This window comes from Pocillopora verrucosa, chromosome 4 (assembly GCF_036669915.1).
Source record: "Pocillopora verrucosa isolate sample1 chromosome 4, ASM3666991v2, whole genome shotgun sequence".
NCBI lineage: Eukaryota > Metazoa > Cnidaria > Anthozoa > Scleractinia > Pocilloporidae > Pocillopora > Pocillopora verrucosa.
The window spans coordinates 6926255-6947766 of NC_089315.1; the positions used below are offsets into that span (position 1 = coordinate 6926255).

A 21512-nucleotide genomic window follows, 5' to 3' on the forward strand; every position below is an offset into this window, starting at 1 on the left:
CTCTCTCCCTCTAGATATCATTATGAATACACACTTAAATATCAAGGTGGAATCGTTTTCTCTGTAGAGTAGCATATATCTTAAAGGTGCCTGTTGATGTATGAAGATTTCAAAAAAAAGGTTCCTCGTAATTAGAAATCGGCACACGCAAGATAAAAGACGCTGTTTATTCCTTCGCTACACACGTGTGAAAACCTTGAGATAACTCTAAACGAAAAGACTATTTATTCTAAAACTTTTAATTCATAACCTGTCTCTGTCAGTGAACACAAACGAAGGAACGTAGGAGAGAAAATTCGTGAGGCTCATCCGAGAAAAACGACTGAACAAGAACAAATTTTTGATTCCTACGCTTTTGAAACTCGGTTGGCATCAAGTACACGCACTGTCTCTGTAAAAACATGACCACAGAAGAACTAGCCAAGTGAGTCCTACTTACGACTCGGTCAGTGAAGGCCGGCGTTTATATCATTTTCTTGAGCTCCCCTGCTTTCAAATCACATAAAAAATTAAGTATCCATTTAGTCTCCATTGTTCAGTTCAGCATGGAGTCATCAATTGATTACGGCCAGCTGCAGTCGAATTGAATGCTTTGGCAGTGAACCTTAAAAACACAGCACATGTTAATTAAAGTTAAACACTATGGCTTCCCCTTTCATAGACTACGCGGTCTCTTGAGGTTTTTCAACGGCAGGAAACAATCGATAGCCATGAGTCTGCGTTTAATGCGGAGGCGTAAATTTCGACTGAAAACAAGCCACATCCGGATTCCAAACTGAAAAAGTCAGACAACGGAAAAACTCACTAAGGACCATTAAGTTTGTCGTCTTAAATACAGATTTGTTTCGTTAAGGTTTATTTTTGTGCTTGAGTTGACTAATATGTTTGTTGTAGCACATACGTGAAATCATTCCAAGAAGCTTATATTTGCTGGGAGCAGGCGGTTTCGTATGATCTTGAAAATTGTTTCGATGTCTTTCACGATAGGCATTCATTTAGTTGCTTCGTTTTTAATTAGTGTTTGATTATTCCTCTGTTGACACAGTTTTGCGGGCTTTTAATCAAATGATCGAGGTGTCATAACCTCACGTAGTGATCACAGAATTGTAAACTGAAACTGTTTTTGTCAGAGCAGTCACAAAGGAAACTCTCGCTGTAAACAAGCTCTTCTTCACAAGGCGGACGGACCTATATCAGCGCAAAAAATTACTTTGGGTCAATTAAACTTGGGCAAATTCTTGGACTTCCCTCACCATAAGAAGCTACGTGATTCCTGCTAATTCGAAAAACTTCCTTTACACACGTTTTCAAAGGAAGCCACAGGCTCTGTTTGTTTTTACGCCAAGTGATTACCAAAATTAGCCACTAACAAGCAAGTTATTGTCATCGCTGACACCTTCAATACCCAGAGCCTCACTTGCACGTGGACAGTGTTATGAATTTTTTCATCCCGAAAAGATGTCCGCTTCACCAATGGATACAAGGCAAGTAGGTAGACATGTCTTTATTTTTTCGAAGCAGAATGGTGGCGAGAATTCTCCTACAATTATTGCAAAGCCTGTCAACATCACACAGGATTTGCCACGAGAATTTCTACGCTATTTAAAAACATTGTTCGATATTCTTGACGAGAAGGGAACAGGCTTTGTGCGACTCTCTGACATAGAGACTAGGTGGAAAACTAAACAAGGCTCGAATGGACTCGGAGAGGGAGTCATGGAAAATTTACGGAAGGTTACCCCCAAGAATGGGCTTCTGAACTTTGAAAGACTATGTACTGGAATGAAATTGGCCCTTAAAACGCAACCACGCGCCCAAACAAATGGTGGTGCGAACGGCTTAGATCACTCAACCAGAAGATCGAACTCGCTACCGCAGCTGGACACGGCCACTAAAGGTTGGACTTCCGATTCTAGCGAGGACTCATTTGCAGGCAACGAAAACAGAACTAAGGCTCAAGTAATTAACAAATTAAGGGATTGGAAGAATGAAAATCAAGAAAAGAGGCGTTCTCTGACTTTTAATGCTTCAAATCCACGGACAAACGGGAACGATAGCTCCGGAAGTACAAGTAAGTGTTTCTTTTGTTACGACACGGTGGGCTGGTAGTAAATGATATTCATGGGAATTTCGGCCTTGAACCTATAAATAACCACCAATTTTCTCTTTGTGGTCCGAATTTTCTAATTAAATATGACTAGTAAAAGAAATAATTTTTCTTTCGGGCGCTTTTAACTTCATAAACGAACGCGCGTTAATTGAAAACAGTAAAGGTGTCCTAATCTAAATAGAACACGGATTAAAGCATACCGGGCGCTTTAGCATATGTCCATATTTCGACGTTTTTACGTCAAAGGATGTCGCATATGTTTAAAATTAGTTCAATGGAACAGTACTACAGAACTAGTGGCGAGACAATGTTTATTTTTTGTATCTTTTGCACTCGTTCAATTCGCTTGAAAATTTATTATGTTTAAACTACCACCCTCTTGATCTGAAGTAGTTTTTTTCGCATTTCAGAGGTTCTAAGACTGAGAAGTATTTACAACATGATAATTCGTTTGGCGTCAGATTAACGCTAAACGATTTAGCTGTAATCCTGAATTTGGACACAAAAATTGGACGTGCCAAAATGTGTAAGCCATTCCAGCGAACACAATAGAGATTACGATTATCAAAATACCAGGTGGTCTCTCTGCATGGCGACCTCGATTATGTCTAAACAACATGTCAAAACTTTAAAATTAGACTGTAAGGCCAATGTACCGCTAATGTCTTCAGCCATGAAAAAATGTTTATTTTACATTGTCAATATAACATATCTTTTTCGTTGCATATGATTGATGAGAATATTAGCTGACAATTTAGAATTCCTGTGGAGATTATAGTTAACTTTTTAAAGTTTCAGAGGTTACAGATTTCATGTCTGGGCCTGTTGTGGTTCTTTCTCAAAAGTTATGTAATTGAGTCTTGACAGACCATGCGTCGCATTATTTTTTTGTGATAAACAAACTACTTCTTAACTTAGAAATGCTGGAGGCAGTGCTAGAAATAATCTTAAAACGGAAAAGGATGTTGAAAGCAAGGGAGATGCAGCAATATAATCAGGATGATGATGCAGCAGTGTCTCAATTATATCCCCTAGGATGTCAATATACATCCCTTCACAAGAGTTTCTGCCCTCAACTTCTTCCTAAAAAATATTGGATTTTTCTCATTCAATCTTAATATACAAATATCTTGGCTTTGAGACCCCCCCTAAGCCAACCCACATTTTGCAATGTCTAATATTTTTCATTAGATTAATGGATGGATTTTTCAAGCATTGATCACAATAGGTGAAGGACATAATTTGGAAGTGGAAAATAGATGCTTATAGGAGTTAATTTTCATATAGAGGGGCATTACCAATGATGGTTGAAATTCCATCCCTATTTAGGGCAACACAAGTTTAAAGTAGACTGGGCCTTCATTAGAGTAAGTGGTGATGGGGGAAAATGAAAGACTTGTGAGACACTTAGAATCCAGTCTGTAAAACAGATGGAAACTACATGTACATGTACACAATTTGTATTTGCAATACAAATCACAATGACATCACTTTACCTTGATTTTCACAAGCATTATAAATGACAAGGAAATGTTGAGTTGGAGTTATATGATACTCACTCTTCCACTCTGTTTTGAAAAACATCATCTTCTTTGCAATATTTTCAAATGACAATAATGATACACTGTTTACACAAAGCTAACTTTTTAGCTACTCTTTCTAGACAGCTGTCTTTTTACTGAGTCACCTTCTGCTACAGGAATTTTAATCCCCAACTCAGAGAAACTGAAAGGAATTTTAGACTTCTTAGCAGAAATAAATTGCATTGTAAATAAGATTTGAGACTTTTTGCAAGAGCTGACAACTTTGACTTTAATATTGGATAAATTGTTTAAGAGACCTATGAATTCATGGTATTTTCCATCCCATACACTAGACCCTGCATGTTGACATAATTTCTATGAGGCACTTTCTATTGAAAGATCCTACAAAAGTGACAACTCTAATTACATTACTGACTGACACAGAACTCAGCCTCTGTGAGATACTTTAGGTTTTAAATTGTCTAGTAAAAAAACAAGACTTATTACAGAAATGTTCTGATTATTTTCCACTAACTGTTTATTTAGCAAAAAGATACTGAGCCATTTTAAAAAGAAGACCATGCTGTTCTTGTAAATAGAGATTCCAACAATTTAATTTACTGTTTCTATTATCAGTGAATTGTGACTGCATGTGCCAAACTGATTTCATGCTTGTGTTGACTTGCAGGTCCATCCTCAGGAAATGGAAGTCCAAAAGGAAGATCAAATTCTACAACAAAAGTCTACTTTGTTGGTAAAGAAATCAGCAGTAGTGTACCAACAAATTTAAATGGACATATTAAACATTCTGCTGCTCCTACTGAAATCCAGACAATTGAAAAGGTAATTCATGAGATTATTTAACTTTCCTCACTTTCAAAATGTGGTGTCTTAGTTCAGTTGGTAGAAGTATCTTAAACCACTTTCTGGTAGGAAAGGAATGTATTTTTTTAAAGTTAACTATTATTCAATTAAATTACTGAATATATGGTATGCAACAAATTGAAGGGTGTCCCTTTTTATTATAGTGCAATCAAAATTTATTGATATAATGAAAAAATTAGTAGAATCAACTATTATTGTCCTTCATGATATGCAGTCAGGTTTCCAGACATATGTCTCTGTAATATTGATTATTGATTAAGTATTTAAAAATGATAATAATGGCACAATTTATTCTCCCAAGTGACTCTTTTGATCAAAACAAATTATTTGCAAGCATATCTCATTTATATTTTGTCCTAGGTTAGAGTAATTTTTTTGATGACAACTTTGATAAATATTGTATACTTGTATCAATGCATGCAAGTAAGATTTGATAAGCTTAATATTCTGGCTGGAAAATGTAGTTTGCTTGATTTTTGTTGAGGGTCAAGCTTGGGAGATAAAAACATACCTGCAACTACCCGTAACCCTTCAGCTTGCAGCAGTGAGAGGAAATTGTACAATGGCTGCAAAAATAGTCTGGAATTTTTACATGTAAACTATTTCATGCTATTTGAAGACTATTCATCATGGACATTCACATAGGTAACAGAGAGATATTGATACTCCTAAAGATGGAAGAGACTTGAAGGGTGCAATGTTGGCACTCAAACTCAATTAAATGGCATCAAAAGTTATGTTTTTTCTTCTTTGTTGTACTTTGTTGATTAATTACGATGGAAGCCATGTTTAATATCTCTTTGAAAACTAAATGCTGTGCATTAATGTGGTCTTAATTAAATTGTAAGCACTGTAATAGCTTATTATTAATTTTATTGGTTAGATAGTATGGTAAGGCTTGATTTGAAAACAAGAATGCTGGCAATATTTTTTATTCCTGTGATATTGTAGGATGCTAGATTACAAGAGCTTGATGATGAGCATGACCTTTTACAAAATGGTCTTCAGGTCATCGAAAAAGCTAGAAAGTGGTATTTTAAAAGAATCACAGCTATTCAGGAAGAGAAATTGCACCTTCAAAATGACGACCAATATTCTCTTGAACAGGTAATTCATTATGTCATCATAATGTTTCATTACAAGTTTGACCAGGCACCTGTATCAGAGAACATTCTAAAAATGCACATGCATTAATTGATCAATTGATGTCACTATGACTTGTTTAGAACAACTTGAAAATGATAAGTAAAAGCAATTCATTTTTGTATGTTGTATCATGAATATAAGAAGAATATTTAACAACAAACCACCTGATTAAGGAGGCTGTGTAGATGAATGAGTGACTCCTCAATGTCTGCTATTCACTTCAATTTGTTAACTGAAGAAAGCATTCTATGAGGGAGGCAACAGGCAGATGAGCCTTTTCATCATATAGCAAACCAGTATCCCACTTGTAACATTTTCCACAAATCAGTCATTGCTCATAAATATTGCCAGGATCATGCACCCTTTAGAAAGTATTTGAGGAATGAAGATTTGTATGTTGGTTATATGGCCATGAACAGTGTGGCCAACAGAAAGGAAGTATCAATCAAATTTGTTTTTCTAGGTGATAGGAAATACATTTTGCAGTATAATTATGTTTGTCCTATTTTTATTTGGCTTGAATGTTGCCCAGATTTCAAGCTAGAAAGAGAGCTTGAAAATTGCTGAAGATGCAATCATGGCAAAAGGGGCCATTTGACATACCAAAAATACAGAACTCTGACTAACAGAAATTATAGTCAAAATGAACACCATGTATGTTGCAAAAGGTCTGTAAGGCTTACAATTTGTATTCATTACTGTAAAAAGATTTCTGAATTTTTTTCTCTTGGGCTAACTTTTGAATGTTAAATTTTTAAATACATTTATTGTGCTCATCTACCCCTTTGCAGTTTCAGTATGAAATTTTGCTTCACAAGACAAGAAGGAGAGAGCTTGGTTTGGATGATGACTCTTTTAAAGAGCACAAACATCACATACAGAGTGTGAATCAGTCCTTAGAAAGAATCATTGAAGGGAAATCACCTGTAAAGGTACACATAGTTTAGGTCTCTTGTTTGAGTTGCTTTTTCATTATAGAAGTTTCACTCTCAGGATTGATCATATTTAGAACAATTTTTGGCTCTTCCTTCTGCTCAGCTGATATGCTAATCCCTTTTGAATGATATGGATAATTTTTTTCCTTAGGCATCACTAACTTCAAGTTCAGAAGCTAGTAATGAAAAACAATGGCTGCAGGATGAAGTAGAACGTCTCAAAAAGGTCATTATAAAAATTAATAATTAGACTGTAGCTTGTTTTTTGTATGCATAGTCTGTGTATCTCCTACATGTAGCCTGTTTATGTGGCTAAATCTCAGGGATCTGAAAATTTCTAACTTTTAACCCATTTTTGTTGTTTTTAAATAATATATTTCTAGTATTTAGCCTCTCAGAAATCTGTTATCAATTTTGTGCATAGCAAAGTTAACAAGTGCCTCCCTGATAATTTTTAAGTGCTAGCGTTTATTGTGTGGCTCTCTTTCAATATTGTTGCAATTTTCCCTTAGTGTAGCCCTTTTTTAACATTTTCCCTTCCAAGCTCTCATAATAGTAATTCTCCTTACTGTCTACCATACAATTCTTATGATTTTAGTTCAAAGAACTAGGTATTGGATCGTATTGGATCAACTAATAATCTCCTAATTAATATTTTTGTTTATTCCCATCATTTGTCTGCTTGATACTATGTTGATATTGTAAGGAGAAATTCTGTCTTGGTCACTCATGGGAGCTGTTCAGTCAATAATAATGGTTAAGAGACCATAAAGAATTGTTGATTCGTGTTATTTGTATAATAATATATTTTCATCATCAGGAGGTCTCTGAGAAAGGAAGTAAAATTGCTCAACTGGAAACTGAGAAGTCTGCTCTCATCCGCGACTTGTTCAACAGCAAAGCGTCAGGAAAAAATGGACTTAGCACAAAAAAGCCCCATCAGATCTTCTAATCTGAAGGCAAGGCCGGCCAACCTGTTTCGAGTTGCCTATAAGGAGCTTCAAGTCACTATATTGGTAACATCTCCGAATGTCTTCAGTTTCAACATGGAGTCTGATAAAGATATAAGTTACCCTATCCATTCTACTCGCTAACAACTGATATGGATAGTTTACAATCTCTCGCTTACTCATTGCTCGCTGCGCTGCTGCTGAAAATCCTATAGGTCAGCAGAGCATTAATTAAGCAACACACGATAAGGCATGTATTAAATTGAAAAAGATAGGGAAAAAAGTATATATTTATATAAAAATAATTATCAGCGCCTGTTATTAGCAATGATAAATAAAAAGTTAATATACTTGTTAAGCAAATGGATCGCCTAATTTTTTTTCAAGTGTTATGAGCTTTTGACTTTAATATACATACTGTTGTTACAGCCCTACAACAAACGAAATTGATTTCTAAACATTATTTAGGGTATTATACATAGTAGGAGATGATCTTGATTCCTGTTGAGCGCACCAGATGTGTTTACTGTACATTTTACTGAGATCAGAATCCAGGAGTTGTTTTATAGTTTAATTTTATAATCGTACATAAAAGAAGTATTATTGAAATATTAACGTAAAGAGGTAAAGTGAGAAAATATGAATTTTAATATCTCTTTACTTCAAAAATTGAAAAGCAGTGAAACATAAATTATGAAAAGACATTTTTTTTATCGATATACTTGCATATTTGTAGTATATTTTGATTTAAATAGTTTATTCGATAAAACGCTTTGTTGAAGTGAGAAAGAGTAAAATTCTTACCGTCATTGACAAAGCAGTTTGTATGTGATTGTGTCGAGAAATTCGCCAAGGGACCGGGAACGATGCTTAAGAGGAGCCAATCAGAACACTTGATTCTACTGAGGGTTAAACTGGTTTATAACATAGCGCGTAAATTTGTCTAATCAAATTCAATTCCGTGAGCGACTGCTTCATATTCCTATTGTGCACGCTCCTGACGTCAGCAAACAAATCCCTCGAGAAAAACAATTTTTAACCATCGGGTTGAAGATGTGAAGCACACGGTAAGTTTGGAGAGCACGAAAAATGCGCAAGAGTTGCTCGAGGCGTAGCCGAGAGCAACTCTAGCTTCTTGAGTTAAGTGAAGTGCACTTTGGCAAAGGCGAAGAGATTGGCCAATAAAAATACGGCTGCATGCAGATGCATATGTAGTTATTTCTACATAACAAAAAAGAGTGTACACGCTGAAGGGTGTAACTTTAAATATAAGCTTACATCGACACATGCAGTAAATATGAAAAGAAACGGTTACCAATTCAAAGACTTTCCCCCAACTCCAAACAGATCTGCTCTTTGCCATAACCCCTCTGAGGCTGTTTTCTTCGTTACGACTTTTTTTCTAGTCCGACTCCGAGCGGGAGTCATTCTGTAAGCGTAAGATAATCAACTTCCAAGGAAATTAAGTGGAGTGTTTTGGATACAGTGCCAAGGCCCCCTAAAGCGAATTTTCTCAATAAACAGCCATCGACAGAACATTTACGTTGTATTTTGGTTGTGTGCAGCGTTGTAACCTGTTGCCTATTGTCTTCGCAAACCATTCCTCAGTATGTGACCAAGCAACAGCTGAAGTTACAAATTTAAATCAACGTCTTTCCAGCTGGGGAGTATAATGATGTCTACGAAAACCTCTGAATATATCGCAAATATCTTTAAACAAATTGAAGTTTCAATTATGCCGCGCTAACTGGATCGGTTAGCGACAGGTGTTCACGGGTTTCCTGCGAATGACGGCGCTTTGTTTAAGAAAGACGCTTGAAGAAAAATGAATTAATTAGAGAAGTCAGATAGAAGTGGTGAAGATTTCAACACTGCCAAAGGTCGCCTAATTGAAATCTGCTGCGGTAGCTGGATTCCCTTTGAAATAATCCGCAGTGGAACTCTTGAGTTTGCGTCAGTATTCCATCGAAAACTTTGAACTCATCAGAATCACACAACCTTTTCTTGTCGGTGATAATGTAGCCAGACTGAGTCCATGGGCTAAAATTAATTATTGTCTTGTGCACCAGTTCGACTTCAATGCAATGACCCCACTGGAAATGGGTCCATTGTAATCATTTGAGAAGAAGAAGGAACATAGCCGCTCGGATTTCAACACTGTTAAAGGTAGCCTAATTGAAATCTGCTGCGCTATAGTGGTAAGTTTTCAAATCTACTGCTGCAAACTTCTTAAAATTACGTTTATGACATCGAAACGCTTGATGTTTGAACTACTGCTAAGATGTACTTGTCACAACGGAAACTTTGGAAATTTTTCGCAGTCGCATGCGGCCTTTTATCGCTGATGACCCTCTTCTTATTAAGGCTGTTATCGAGGTCCTGTAAACATGAAGAAAACAAGGACTTCCCCACTGTATCGATGATAAATAATGGTCACCCTCCATTACATCACGTGGACCGTTCTACTCCTCTTATTTTTGTCGGTGGCTTTCCGCGAAGCGGAACCACTCTCATGAGAGCTATGCTAGATGCACATCCCGACATCAGATGCGGGCAGGAGACAAGGGTGATTCCGAAAATCCTCATTGGTATTTCAAGGATATTCAGCCTTGTCAGTGAGGAAGAAAAACAGAGAAGAGAGGAAGCTGGCGTTACCCAAGATCTTTTGGACTCCGCCGTAGCGGTGCTGATAGGAGAAATTGTTGCTAAACATGGAGATCCCGCGCCACGATTGTGCAACAAAGATCCCTTAACTTTCAGGAATCTTAGCTATCTAGCCAGAATATTTCCCAAATCCAAATTTGTTTTCATGGTAAGAGACGGACGCGCTGTTGTCCACTCCATAATGGAGAGAGGAGTTGTTATTCGTGGCGTCAACAATCGCCGTCCAGAAATCCTTTTGAGAACATGGAATGATGCCACAGGTGAGATGAACGCTCAATGTGTAGCGTTGGGTCAGTCAAGATGTTTGAGAATCCCCTATGAGCATTTGGTGCTGTTCCCTACTGAGAGCATGGAAATCATCCTGGAATTTTTGGATGTTTCTTGGAATGACGCAGTGATCCATCATGAAACTATGATAGGGAAACCAGGAGGTGTCATCCTTTCCAGGTAAAAGCAGCCATTAATCAATCAGAAAAAACGTCCGAATATCTGATGTGTTTAATGTATACAGCAGTGAAGTTATGAGAATCTTCCAGTCTCAGTATTTCCTCGACATCCTTCCCAATTCTGACGGTTAAAAGTTTACCATTTGCGCAAGAATCACTGCGCCCGAAGATTTGATTTTATTGAGTTACGCGCTGAATCGTTCAGATCCCGCTCATTTTGTGTTTTTATCGAGAGGGCTTGAGGAGGGTTACGAAGCCCCCTTGATACTTTTATCCCCATCATTGTGCGTTTGTTCGACTCTGGCTTGTTCAAATTCCTTTCGCGTTTTGGTGAGCCAAGAGATCATTTGACACGAGTTAAAGCTCTCTGGTGAGCTAGTGGTTCTGGTAAAAGTTTTGTAGGAAGACTGAAGCTGTGCCCTTACTCCTAAGGCGCAAGGGGAAAGGAACAAGGGGAAAAAACATATCGCTTTTCTTGCTTTTCCTATTTATGCCTATGCTTGTTTCTATATTTTATAATTTTTAGCCTTGAAAAGTCAACAGATCAAGTGAAAGAAGCTGTCAACTTGAGAGCACTGTACAAATGGTCTGAAAGATTATCATCATCTTTAATGGAACATACCAACAGAATTGCTCCTGTCATGAGAACTCTTGGCTATGATACTCGGAAAAAGTGGCCTGATTACCGAAAGATGGATTCAGTCGTTACAAAACACAATAATTAATCTCTACATTTAAAGTAATTAAACAAGTTCAAATAAAACGCAAAGCAATCATTATATTCTTAATTATAATTTTATTTAATTCCTCCTCTCTAGGCCTATTACCCCCTCCTATCAGAGACGTTGCAACTTCGGCAAGTTGCATCTACACTACTATTTTTTATCTTATCTCTTATATGTCTTATAATCCCCTTATTTAATTCCTCCCCCCCCCCCCCCGTGGTTCATTTTTTCTTGTGACTATACCCTCTTCCCCTTCTTCCCTTCCGTGGGCTTGATTTCCGACCGCTCTCTGGACTCTGGTTTTCTTTGGCGGAGGGAACGCCGGCTCCTTTGTCAGACAGTGGCTTGTTGTTAACCTCACTAGCTCTTGATATAATGTTGTATAAATCTCAGAATGACACGGCTCATTTCAAGTTCAGGAGAAGTCAGTTACAAGTTCAGGGAAAAAAGGAGACGTCGGTACAAACTTTTCGACATCAACTCCTTGGAGTTGGCGATTTTTTTTAAAATTTAAAAAAATATATAACTGACGGAAAAAATAACGAATGATAATAATAATATTTACCTCTGTGGACGCATTTATTACACAGGTATTTATTTTAATTTATGTTCTGCACTTTTTACATGACTCGGCATTTATTTGTACGTTAAAATTTCACCAATAACAGATGGTAGCATTTTTAGTTCTAGATAAAGCAGGCTGACTTGGGGTGTTATAAGTCATCAATAGTCACTCCTTATGGAAGCTGAATAATTTGTACATTTTGCGCGGGAAACATTGTGTATGTCATTTTTGACATTTATTTCTCGTGTGAAATGTCCTGCAATTTTCTGTGACGCTTATATAACAAATTTAGCTCTAAATGCGTGTCCGCTGAATACCCCTTGCACCGTCTAGGCGTTGATTTTCCTCTCGCCCGAACTGAGCGTCGAGCTAAAATTTGCATCGATGATGGAGAGTAAAAAGAGTTGGTTGCAAGCGTATATTCCTCAGAAACCATCCGATTATGTAGCATTCTTATTCATGATTGTTATGCTTTGGGTAATTGCACTCTTTGAACTATTTGTTGTCCTACCGCTTTACCATGAACCCTTCTCGTCATGGTGGTGTTTACACGTGTTTTGCGGTTTTTTCTTGTGGTTGAATGTGTTCGCCAACTTTTTCTTTCTGATCACAACGGATACAACAGGAAAGAATCTGGGAATGCCGTCCGTATTGAAGCCCGGCTGGACTTATTGTCCATTCTGTCAACTGAACGCACCTCCAAGAGCCCATCATTGCCAAGTCTGCAACGAATGTGTTTTGAAGCGAGATCACCACTGTATATTTGCCGGAAAGTGTGTCGGCTTCAGGAACTATCGCTATTACATGTTTCTAGCGTTGTACCTTTGGTTAGGAGCTTTTTATGCCAATGCTTTTCATCACGAATATGTGACGTCGGAAATCGGCAGTTTCAGCGTTGCAACAGTACTCACCATGGTCACTCCAATCTTGATGTGGATGTTAGGATACACGACTCTTTACGGATTTTTCATTTCCTTCATGACGGGGCTTTCTATCTTTGCGTTCATTCTCTTTAGTGGCATGCTGTTCTTTCAGATCAGAATCATTTCTCGCGGTCAGACTTCGTATGAGAGAAAGAAGAAAAAGAAAGAATATGACCTCGGCTGGAAGCAAAATTTCTTGGACGTTTTTGGAGAGAAATGGTATTTAGCTTGGATCTGGCCCACTGTAAGTTCACTTTTGCCAGGAGATGGGACAAATTACAAGAAAACGTATCTTCAGGAAAGCAAGGACCTCTGAGAGTCGTGTAACTCTAAAGCAACATTTTAATGTCCCAAATTGTACCTGGTAATATTTGAAACAAAATTAAGGAGTTCTGTGGCTGGTCTGGGATTTTAAAAGAAGGGCCTCAGCATCTTACATGTCTTGGATTTTATCATTCAGCACCCCCTTTGGTGTAAGGCTTGGTTTTCACTAGATTTGCAACTATAAGGGCAAGCATAGCCTTAATAGACAATTTTAAATTGAGTGTCAAAACTTAGCTTTTTACCACTATCAGTCATAAAAATTTTGCTGTAAAGCAAATACTTGAAAACATAGTGAAAAAGATGTAACAGTCCTGATATACTTCAAGTTCCTACTATGAGAGTTATCTAGACTAATCAGAGAGTGAAGTAAAAACAAAACAATTCTGGATTACCATGCATGCTCTATTCTAGAATAACACTGAGAAATACAAATGTCAGGATCAAATTTTTTTAATCCTTTTGCTTGTGCTTTTTCTTAAAGCTGTATATCTTTTGTACATTGTAATGTTTTCACTTACATGTATGAATGCGTTGGTAGTGTAAACAAGGATATACTCTTTTGAAGCTGTAAATTTATGTTTTTCCTCAACAACTTCAGGTTACAACTTTCAAGTAGTGCATAATCATAGGTGTAATAATCCAAAAACTTTGAATTGGCCCACAAGATATCCTGTGTTGTACCATTTCAGACTGTAAACATAATTTTCAACAACTGTTTGTTGTAATCAACATTCATGTTCCAAAGGCAAAGTGATTATTGTCAAATAATTCCTGAGATAAAGCAGACAGGATTATTCAACAACATTCACTGAATACAAGGAGGATAGTTGCTTCAGTAGAATTTCTCAGGTGATTATCAGGCAAACTGCTTGTTTGCATTCCTCTTGGGGATCATCAAAAATTGCCTGCTTGCCAATTTGAAAATTAGAGTAATCCAATTTTGTAATCAATAATTTTTTTTTAGTTTTCGCTGTAATGTTCTTATTTGATGTAAGGTTTTAACACTCTGGCCCATTGGGATTTACACGAACTTTGACTCCTTTTGGATCTTGGGATAGAAAAATGTTGGAAGATTATTAATAGAGCTTATTGTAGTGCATAAATTATGGTACCCCAGTGTTTGAACAATGTCATTGTAGTTGGAGCCATAAATATTGTATTATTTTTTTGAGCACTTTGAGTTTATTTAACTTTGAATAGCTATTTATTAGAAAATGAGACTGCTAGAGTTTGATGACTGAACAAAAGCTTTGTTTAGTCAAAGTGTTGTAGGTGGCTTTGAGTCCATTAAAGATCCAGGATGAATAACAAGAAATTGAATGTGTCTGTAGTTTGAGACTTTATGTGGCATCAAAAGTGTTAATGTGATTAATTATTGTGTACTGGGTTAATGCCTTAAACTGGAGTTTTTGGACCCCATAGCAAATAGCATATTGCTCTTTAGCTCTCACTCTCTTTCCCCCCCCCCTCCCTGCCCGCTCTCCACTGCCCACATGAAAAGAAAGTACTGTCTTTGATGTAGAGCTTTAACCCCCAAATATGACTATCTTTGTGGAAACTTAAAAGTGCTTGTCAACTTATTTGATAGGTCTGATCTGAAAAAAGATTTTTAACCTTATGAATCACAACTGTCAGCAGCAGACAGTTTGTACACAATGGATTGAAATAAGGGGAAACGTATCTCCTTAAACAGTGATGAAATTTGATAAGATCGCGTGACCCTGGTTAATTATACACTGGTCATGCAGTCACTCATTCATTCCCAGACCCCCGAACGGGCGTGGAACTTCATCGTTCGCGACTGGTTCATCGTTGAACCTATCGACGAACAACGACACAGAGGTAAGAATCTGTAAGTCAGGTCGTTCATTCTTGATATGCACTTGCTTTCCACCGAAAATCGAAGGTAACTATTACTAAAGGTATAAAACTGTGTTTGTGACACATTTGCCCCTTCACATATGGTCAGATGTTACACAACTCGGATCCTCTACCTGTCACAAGATATCACAATATAGGGGAATGTTTACATCAGGGTATATTCTGGGGCCCATTCAGAAACTAAAGCTTTTATCCAGAGAAGAGTGTCTTATTTTCATTTTCAGCGCAAAAGTTTTCTTTAAATCACATAGGAAGGACCGATGGCCATGTTAGAATAACCGGCTAAGGATCATTCTTTAGTTCAGAAAAAACCGATTCGGTTTTGTTCCTCAGAAGAAGGATGATAATGCAGTCTGGTTGGGAGATATCTACCGTACTCAGTATTAAATATCGCGTATAGGTTTTTTTTCTCTTATTTTAATGAATTTTGAAACTTGAAACCAAATGCACGCATGAGCGCAATTGCACAATAAGACATAAATTACCTGCACTGACTCTATTTGGTAAATTACTTTTTAAAAGTACCCAGGGGTTCGGTCGAAACAGACTCATCACCGAGGTAACTTTAAGAGATTTTGGTGATAGACAAAAACGTTGCGTTTTCTTCGCTTTTTTGAAAAATTAAACAATTTGCTTTACATGGTGAAATCATTATTTTGTAGTATGAAAGTGTAAAACGGGCAGACAAGTACAATTAACCACCTTACATTAACGTACCGTCAGTAAAATATCTTGTTTTCTTTCAGGAAATCATGGCCCGCGGTACAAGTCAGAATTCATTACTATGTTTTTTTTGTGTGAGTAGTCTGTTTATTGGTTGTACTCGTGGAGGCTCGTCCGCATTTTCAACCATTCGGTCGAAATTTACAACCATTCAATCGTGTGTTGACCAGCTTACTGCCCCGGGAGATGAATGCGTTATTCCTGGAGGGCGTTACCTAGAACGCGTGACTGTCACGAACAAACATGGTACCCCTGAAAAACCAATCATCATACGGGGAATCCTAGACGAATATCCGATCATTGATGGTACTGTCCAACTAAAGCCAAAGGGAGAATGGGTGAAAGATGACAGTGGCGCTTTTAAGGCTGTCATAGACCAAGACATTTGGCAGTTATTTATCGACGGCGAGATGATGACAAATGCACGCTGGCCAAACGCACTGTGGTCCAACAAGACAGTATTCAACGCCAGTTACTGGGCGAAGTCGTCCACCTTGTCCACACGAGGTGTTATGGTCGATGATGGCTCAAAGGACTTGGCTGGAAGCGGTCTGAACGCAACGGGTGCCATGGCAGTTCTTAACATCGGAAGTTTTAATACCTTCACAGCCATAGTGCAAAGCCACAAGCCCGGGAATGCATCATTCACGTACAAGGACACATTCGGTCGAATAAAGTTCGTTCCTGGAGCCAATCAATACTTCCTTGAAGACAAGTTAGAATTTCTTGACCAACCCGAGGAGTGGTTTTACGACAAAACTACTAGAACACTATTTGTAATGACGGCAGATGGCAAATCCCCAGAAGGACGTGACGTCAGAGGGAAGGTTATGACGTACGCATTTAACATTACCAACTGTAGTCACGTGGTTTTTAAGAAGCTGAAGTTCTTTGGGACAGCGCTACGGGCTTCCACAATGGATGAAAAGAATGCAGTGAATAATTTGACTTTCCACTCGATCATCTTCAGCTACCCGTCGTATACACGACGAATGCTTGGTGACACTGCTCCTGCTGAATGGACTAAAATGAACGCGAATACGAAGAAAGTTACCTTCAATACATTAACGGTTTTTAACAACACTTTCTATGGTACCGATGGCGCCGCCTTAGAGTTCAGCGGTTTGAATGCGACTCTGGAAAACAACTTGTTCGAATACAACGACTGGACTGCAGCAAACACGGTTTACAAGAGTGGAGGGCTAGGCACGATTATTTCTAGAGGTATTGGCGACATTTTTGTGAGAAACACCTTGCGGTACAACGGAGCCAGCAGTGGCATAAGACCTGGTTTGCGGCCTACAGTGCGGCTTAACCATTTGCATCATCAATGCTGGGGTGCTATACAGGTAACTACTTCTCTTTTCCTTGCCAGACGTATTTCAATTGGTACATTATCATGGGGAACGAAATCACTGTCTCCATCATGGTTGCCCAGAAGTGACAGCGCTCGCCCACTACCGCCGTAGGAAGGGTTACATTTTTGAACCTGGCGTCACCTGTGGTTTGAGTTTGACGCCATAATAATGGAGCTTTGATTGGTGAAAGTCCTTAAGACATTTGATTCCAATGAATGCAGTCTAATAGATATAAAAAAGGATTAATTTCATTCAAATTCTAGGCAGCTTGACGATTACTTTTGATAAGTGCAGTACGTTGCATTTTCACGGTACTTGAACCTTAGGCAGGATCTGCGATCACATATAGTCGCTGTTATGATTTAAAAACATATGCCCCCACCCATAATATTCTGCAGTCTTGAAGTGCTTTAGTCTTTTATTTGACATATGGTAGGGTTGGATGAATTTCTTGTCTACGTTATCTTTCGGTGCTCATTCACTTTGTTTTTTGATAACCTTTCAGCATGACGGCAGTCACGTTCAAGTACAAATCAAATCGCAAACTCATGCAATTCTCCAGCAAAATTGGGTGCATTCTAGTCCTAAGTATGGGGTGAGATTTGACGGACAACCACCTCTGCCGGTTGGACGTGATGGAACAATGCATAGTAACGTGGTGTGGAAATGTAATGGCATGATGGTAAAAGGAGACAATCACACAGTGCAACACAACCTGGTGTTTGATAAAAGAAATGAGAGAGACGGTGACCACCAAGGTGATAAATGTTCCTTGTGTGTTTTACGTTATGTTCGCGAAAACCCTGTTCCGATCAACAACGGAACTGTAGTTTTATTCAACGGAGCTGATAAGGCAAACGGTGGCAAACACGGGGGAGAGTTGTATCCTTTGGCCGGGAGTGTTGTGAAGTTCAACGTTATTGGAAAAGTTACAGATCAGTTGGTCGATCCAGATAACTTCGATTTTCGACCTCTTTCCAATTCTACTTATATACAGCACAACGTTGGACCCTACAGCTATAACCCCGCGTTCACGCACTACTGGATACCGGGACGGCAGTTGTATAAGGCAAGCACGCCTGTCCCCCCTGACAATAATGTAAAGATAAGACCAGATCGAAGGGACACTCTTATGTGGCTGAATGGATACGGAGCGTCTGTCCATCATGTTTATTTGGGAACTGATAAGGAGAGGGTTAGCAGCGCCTCGCGCCACTCCTCTGAGTACCTTGGATCGGTCGTCGATGGTGGGAATGTCCTACACCTGAAGACCACTCTGGAGCCTCAGACCAAGTACTTCTGGCGCGTGGATTCTGAATTAAAGTCGACTTTGGTATATCGAGGTGACGTGTGGTCTTTCAAAACAAGTGGAAGTAGCCTTGTAGCTCTGTCACAGAGTAAAGGAAACATTTGGCTCTCCCACCATTGTGTCACTTCAATTTTTACCATTGTCACAGCACTAAGACTGACTAAGCATTAGCAGGTTAAATGCAAGGGGTCATTTTATTTCCGTGGGATGTTTGACGCGAGGGAAGTTAGTGTTGACCATTTACCTCGACCCATTCACACTCGATTTTAGATGTTTTTCCTGTCAATATAGACAAGCGAATAGATAGATAATGAGAATTAAGGACTAATTATCAATTAGAGATATTGTTTAAATAGAAAGGAAATAAATAAAGAGGTTTATTGTTGCTACTTTGTAGGATTGTCTTTCAGATCTTGATGTAACTGGAAAACTTGGAAATATTGCAAATTTAAATACTGATGGAATTTTATTATTTTCTTTAAATGAAACGGTAAATGAGGCTATTTCGTGTTCCTTCCCCCTCACAGAGTCTGTTCCTTGTATGGGGTTTTCTATGTTAGCTGGTCAGCGTGTCAGCAGCCACATCTTCATTAGCTTATCCATAAACGGACCTTAAGGAATTTACAGTTGACTGAGGACCTGACAGATTTAAGACATTTCGCCGCCCGCAGGAAATTTCTTTTCGCTCACGATCCATACGCCGTTGCATTCGAAATCGTTGATTCCCCCTGAAATGTTAGCTACGGGCGTCGAGTGTGAGAGTTTGATAATTTGAGTTTTTTCGCCTGTGATAAAAGCAATTATTTTTCTTGAGGAATAGTGTTGAGTATTTTTTTCGTAAGCGACGCAAACTTCAGAGGCTTGTTAATTTTCCACTGCTTTCTGGTGGGCAAAACATCTTTATTTAACCTAAACATATTAGGTAAGATCCGATTCTCTCGTACATGGTTTAATTTTTCAGAAATGAGACAATTGATAAAACATTAGGATTATTTGGTATATTAGCCATCTATCATTGCAAGAGTGGTTTCATTTCATGCGGATTTGTCTCAACTCGTCATTTTCTGTTTTCCAACCTGTCCTCCATTAGACTCTTGAATGCTGGATACATTTCCTGAAATGGAGTCACCTGAAGCAGCTCTCGAAGATAACGCCACACCCGAAGATTCGCCATCGGATAACGCCTCTTGGTCCGATGTAGAATAACGAAATCTAGGATTCTGAACGGCGCCGGCAAGACTAAATTCCACCTCAGTATCGCTTGAACTAGATGGATCGTGGAAAAAATCAGATTTCTCGTTTTCCACACTGTCGTTAATAGAGATCACAACGTCGTCTTCTTCCCTTTTCTCCAAAATCAGTGCAAGAAAATCTAATTCTTGGTTAGGAGTTAATTTTCGCACACTCTGCTGTGAGATTGCCTTTTCCATTTCCTTGATTTGTTGTAAAATGAGCCAAACATTTTCGTGATAGTTTTCAAAATTATAGATAGGTGCCCCGATGGGTGGTATCACATTATATAGGCTAACTCTTGATGTTATTCGTCGACGTACAGCGGGTAACATTATGCTTGACCGGTTGTGCTCGAAAAGAATTCTAAATTTTTTTTTTCATTATCTTTCATAACCTTTTTTATTGAGTCGGTTGAAACCGAGGCGCAATTTGCATAAACTGGTGGGTTTTTGTCTTTTCCGAAATGACGAAACTTTGAAACCATACAAGGTCCCAAGCAAACTTCAAAAGAAAGCGTACACCTTGGGAGAAAAAACGTAGGCGCCCCAAAAAGAGAGATAAATAATGAAATAGCAGATTGCTACTAAAGTTTTTAACAGTCTAAAGTAATAAATCGGAACAATGTAAGAAACATGTGAGGTTCTCGCCCTTTTTGATGTATACCCTGCTTAGTTTGTTAAAAAATTTTGGCTGATTTTTTATTTACTCATCAAAGATCAGTCTTGCGTATAAGGCTGTGACGCCTGAATGCGACGTGGATTAAATCAGATTAAATCTGATTAAATCTGTTTTCGTTGTTGTTGTTGTTCCTTTATTTTGTTTTGTTTTGTTTTTTACACGGTCTGTTTGTTCATTCGTTTGTTTTTCGGGATGGTTTAAAGCTCCAAGGGTGAAATTTCTACCAACTACCTTTAGTCTCATTTATATTTCCGTTGGATTCTGTAAAATGTCATTTAGCTTACTATGAGGGTGATGAAATTTCAGAAAACTGAGAAGACACTATTTCAGTAGTCTTGGCTGAAGCCTGCCTTCAATGATCTACTCCGGTTTCTTCGAACGAGAATTGCAGCGTGACACACAATTCGTGATGAATTCGTTCTTAGCAGGCAAATGGCTTCCTCTTTTACAAATCCCGTATTTACGCCAAGTGGATGACATGAAAAAAAGTTCGTGTATTAGAAGGTCTCTGTCTCTTTGTAATGCGTTTAATTTATAACTCGCGTCTAGGAATGTATTTTCTGAATTTGTTATTATTCACAAAGCCATCGGCTGAGCATGTAACTGCTGCCATTTGTGTAGATCCTTAGGCAAGACTGCAGTTTCGATTCTTTCTGAATCTCGTCAGTCTAGGAACCCAATGTTCGCTACTGGAAGGCGGCAACAAGGTAAACTTGAGATGCGCTGAACTGCAAACGTCTTTTATTACATGAACAACGATTCACTGAAATTAAATGTATAAATCCGCTGAATAAAGCAAAATAACAACCGAATGACAAACGAAAGGAAAGCTAAATATAAACCGATCGATACTTACAATTTTTTTCGTGCCTTGTTCCGCTAATACAAAAAGAAATCTTGTACAACAATCATAGCGAAAGCTAAAACTTCAAAGCAGACCATGTGCTCTCTTATTGTGACTGCAAAACATGTTACCAGCGGTACACGTCATAAATGACTCACTGAAATGTCTCAGTCATTACAGTCACGGAAGATGACAGGAGTCCCACAGGCCCAACAACACTCTTTAACTTTGTCCATGCTACCTTGCTGCCACCAAACATGTTCACTCGACCGCGACAGGATGATGCATCG

The 21512-nt window shown here is 38.3% G+C and overlaps 4 protein-coding genes across 4 annotated transcripts; all 4 read left to right on the forward strand.

Moving 5' to 3' along the window:
- The first annotated feature begins 1077 nt into the window (after positions 1-1077).
- LOC131795765 (suppressor APC domain-containing protein 2-like) lies at positions 1078-8253 on the forward strand. Its single transcript, XM_059113377.2, has 6 exons — positions 1078-2071; positions 4322-4476; positions 5470-5625; positions 6456-6596; positions 6751-6825; positions 7420-8253. Exons 1-6 carry the CDS (start codon positions 1459-1461, stop codon positions 7549-7551), a joined length of 1272 nt encoding a protein of 423 aa, XP_058969360.2. The 5' UTR covers positions 1078-1458; the 3' UTR covers positions 7552-8253.
- A 1051-nt stretch (positions 8254-9304) lies between these two features.
- LOC131795771 (protein-tyrosine sulfotransferase) lies at positions 9305-11417 on the forward strand. The gene is made up of 2 exons (XM_059113392.2): positions 9305-10660; positions 11186-11417. Exons 1-2 carry the CDS (start codon positions 9831-9833, stop codon positions 11382-11384), a joined length of 1029 nt encoding a protein of 342 aa, XP_058969375.2. The 5' UTR covers positions 9305-9830; the 3' UTR covers positions 11385-11417.
- Positions 11418-12282: 865 nt separating this feature from the next.
- On the forward strand, positions 12283-14367 carry LOC131795767 (probable palmitoyltransferase ZDHHC24). The gene has a single exon (XM_059113379.2). The coding sequence runs from the start codon at positions 12334-12336 to the stop codon at positions 13186-13188; it is 855 nt and encodes a 284-aa protein (XP_058969362.2). The 5' UTR covers positions 12283-12333; the 3' UTR covers positions 13189-14367.
- A 639-nt stretch (positions 14368-15006) lies between these two features.
- Positions 15007-18834, forward strand: LOC131795766 (uncharacterized). Its single transcript, XM_059113378.2, has 3 exons — positions 15007-15102; positions 15824-17149; positions 17664-18834. The coding sequence occupies exons 2-3, from the start codon at positions 15830-15832 to the stop codon at positions 18636-18638; spliced, it is 2295 nt and encodes a 764-aa protein (XP_058969361.1). The 5' UTR covers positions 15007-15102; positions 15824-15829; the 3' UTR covers positions 18639-18834.
- Positions 18835-21512: the final 2678 nt, after the last annotated feature.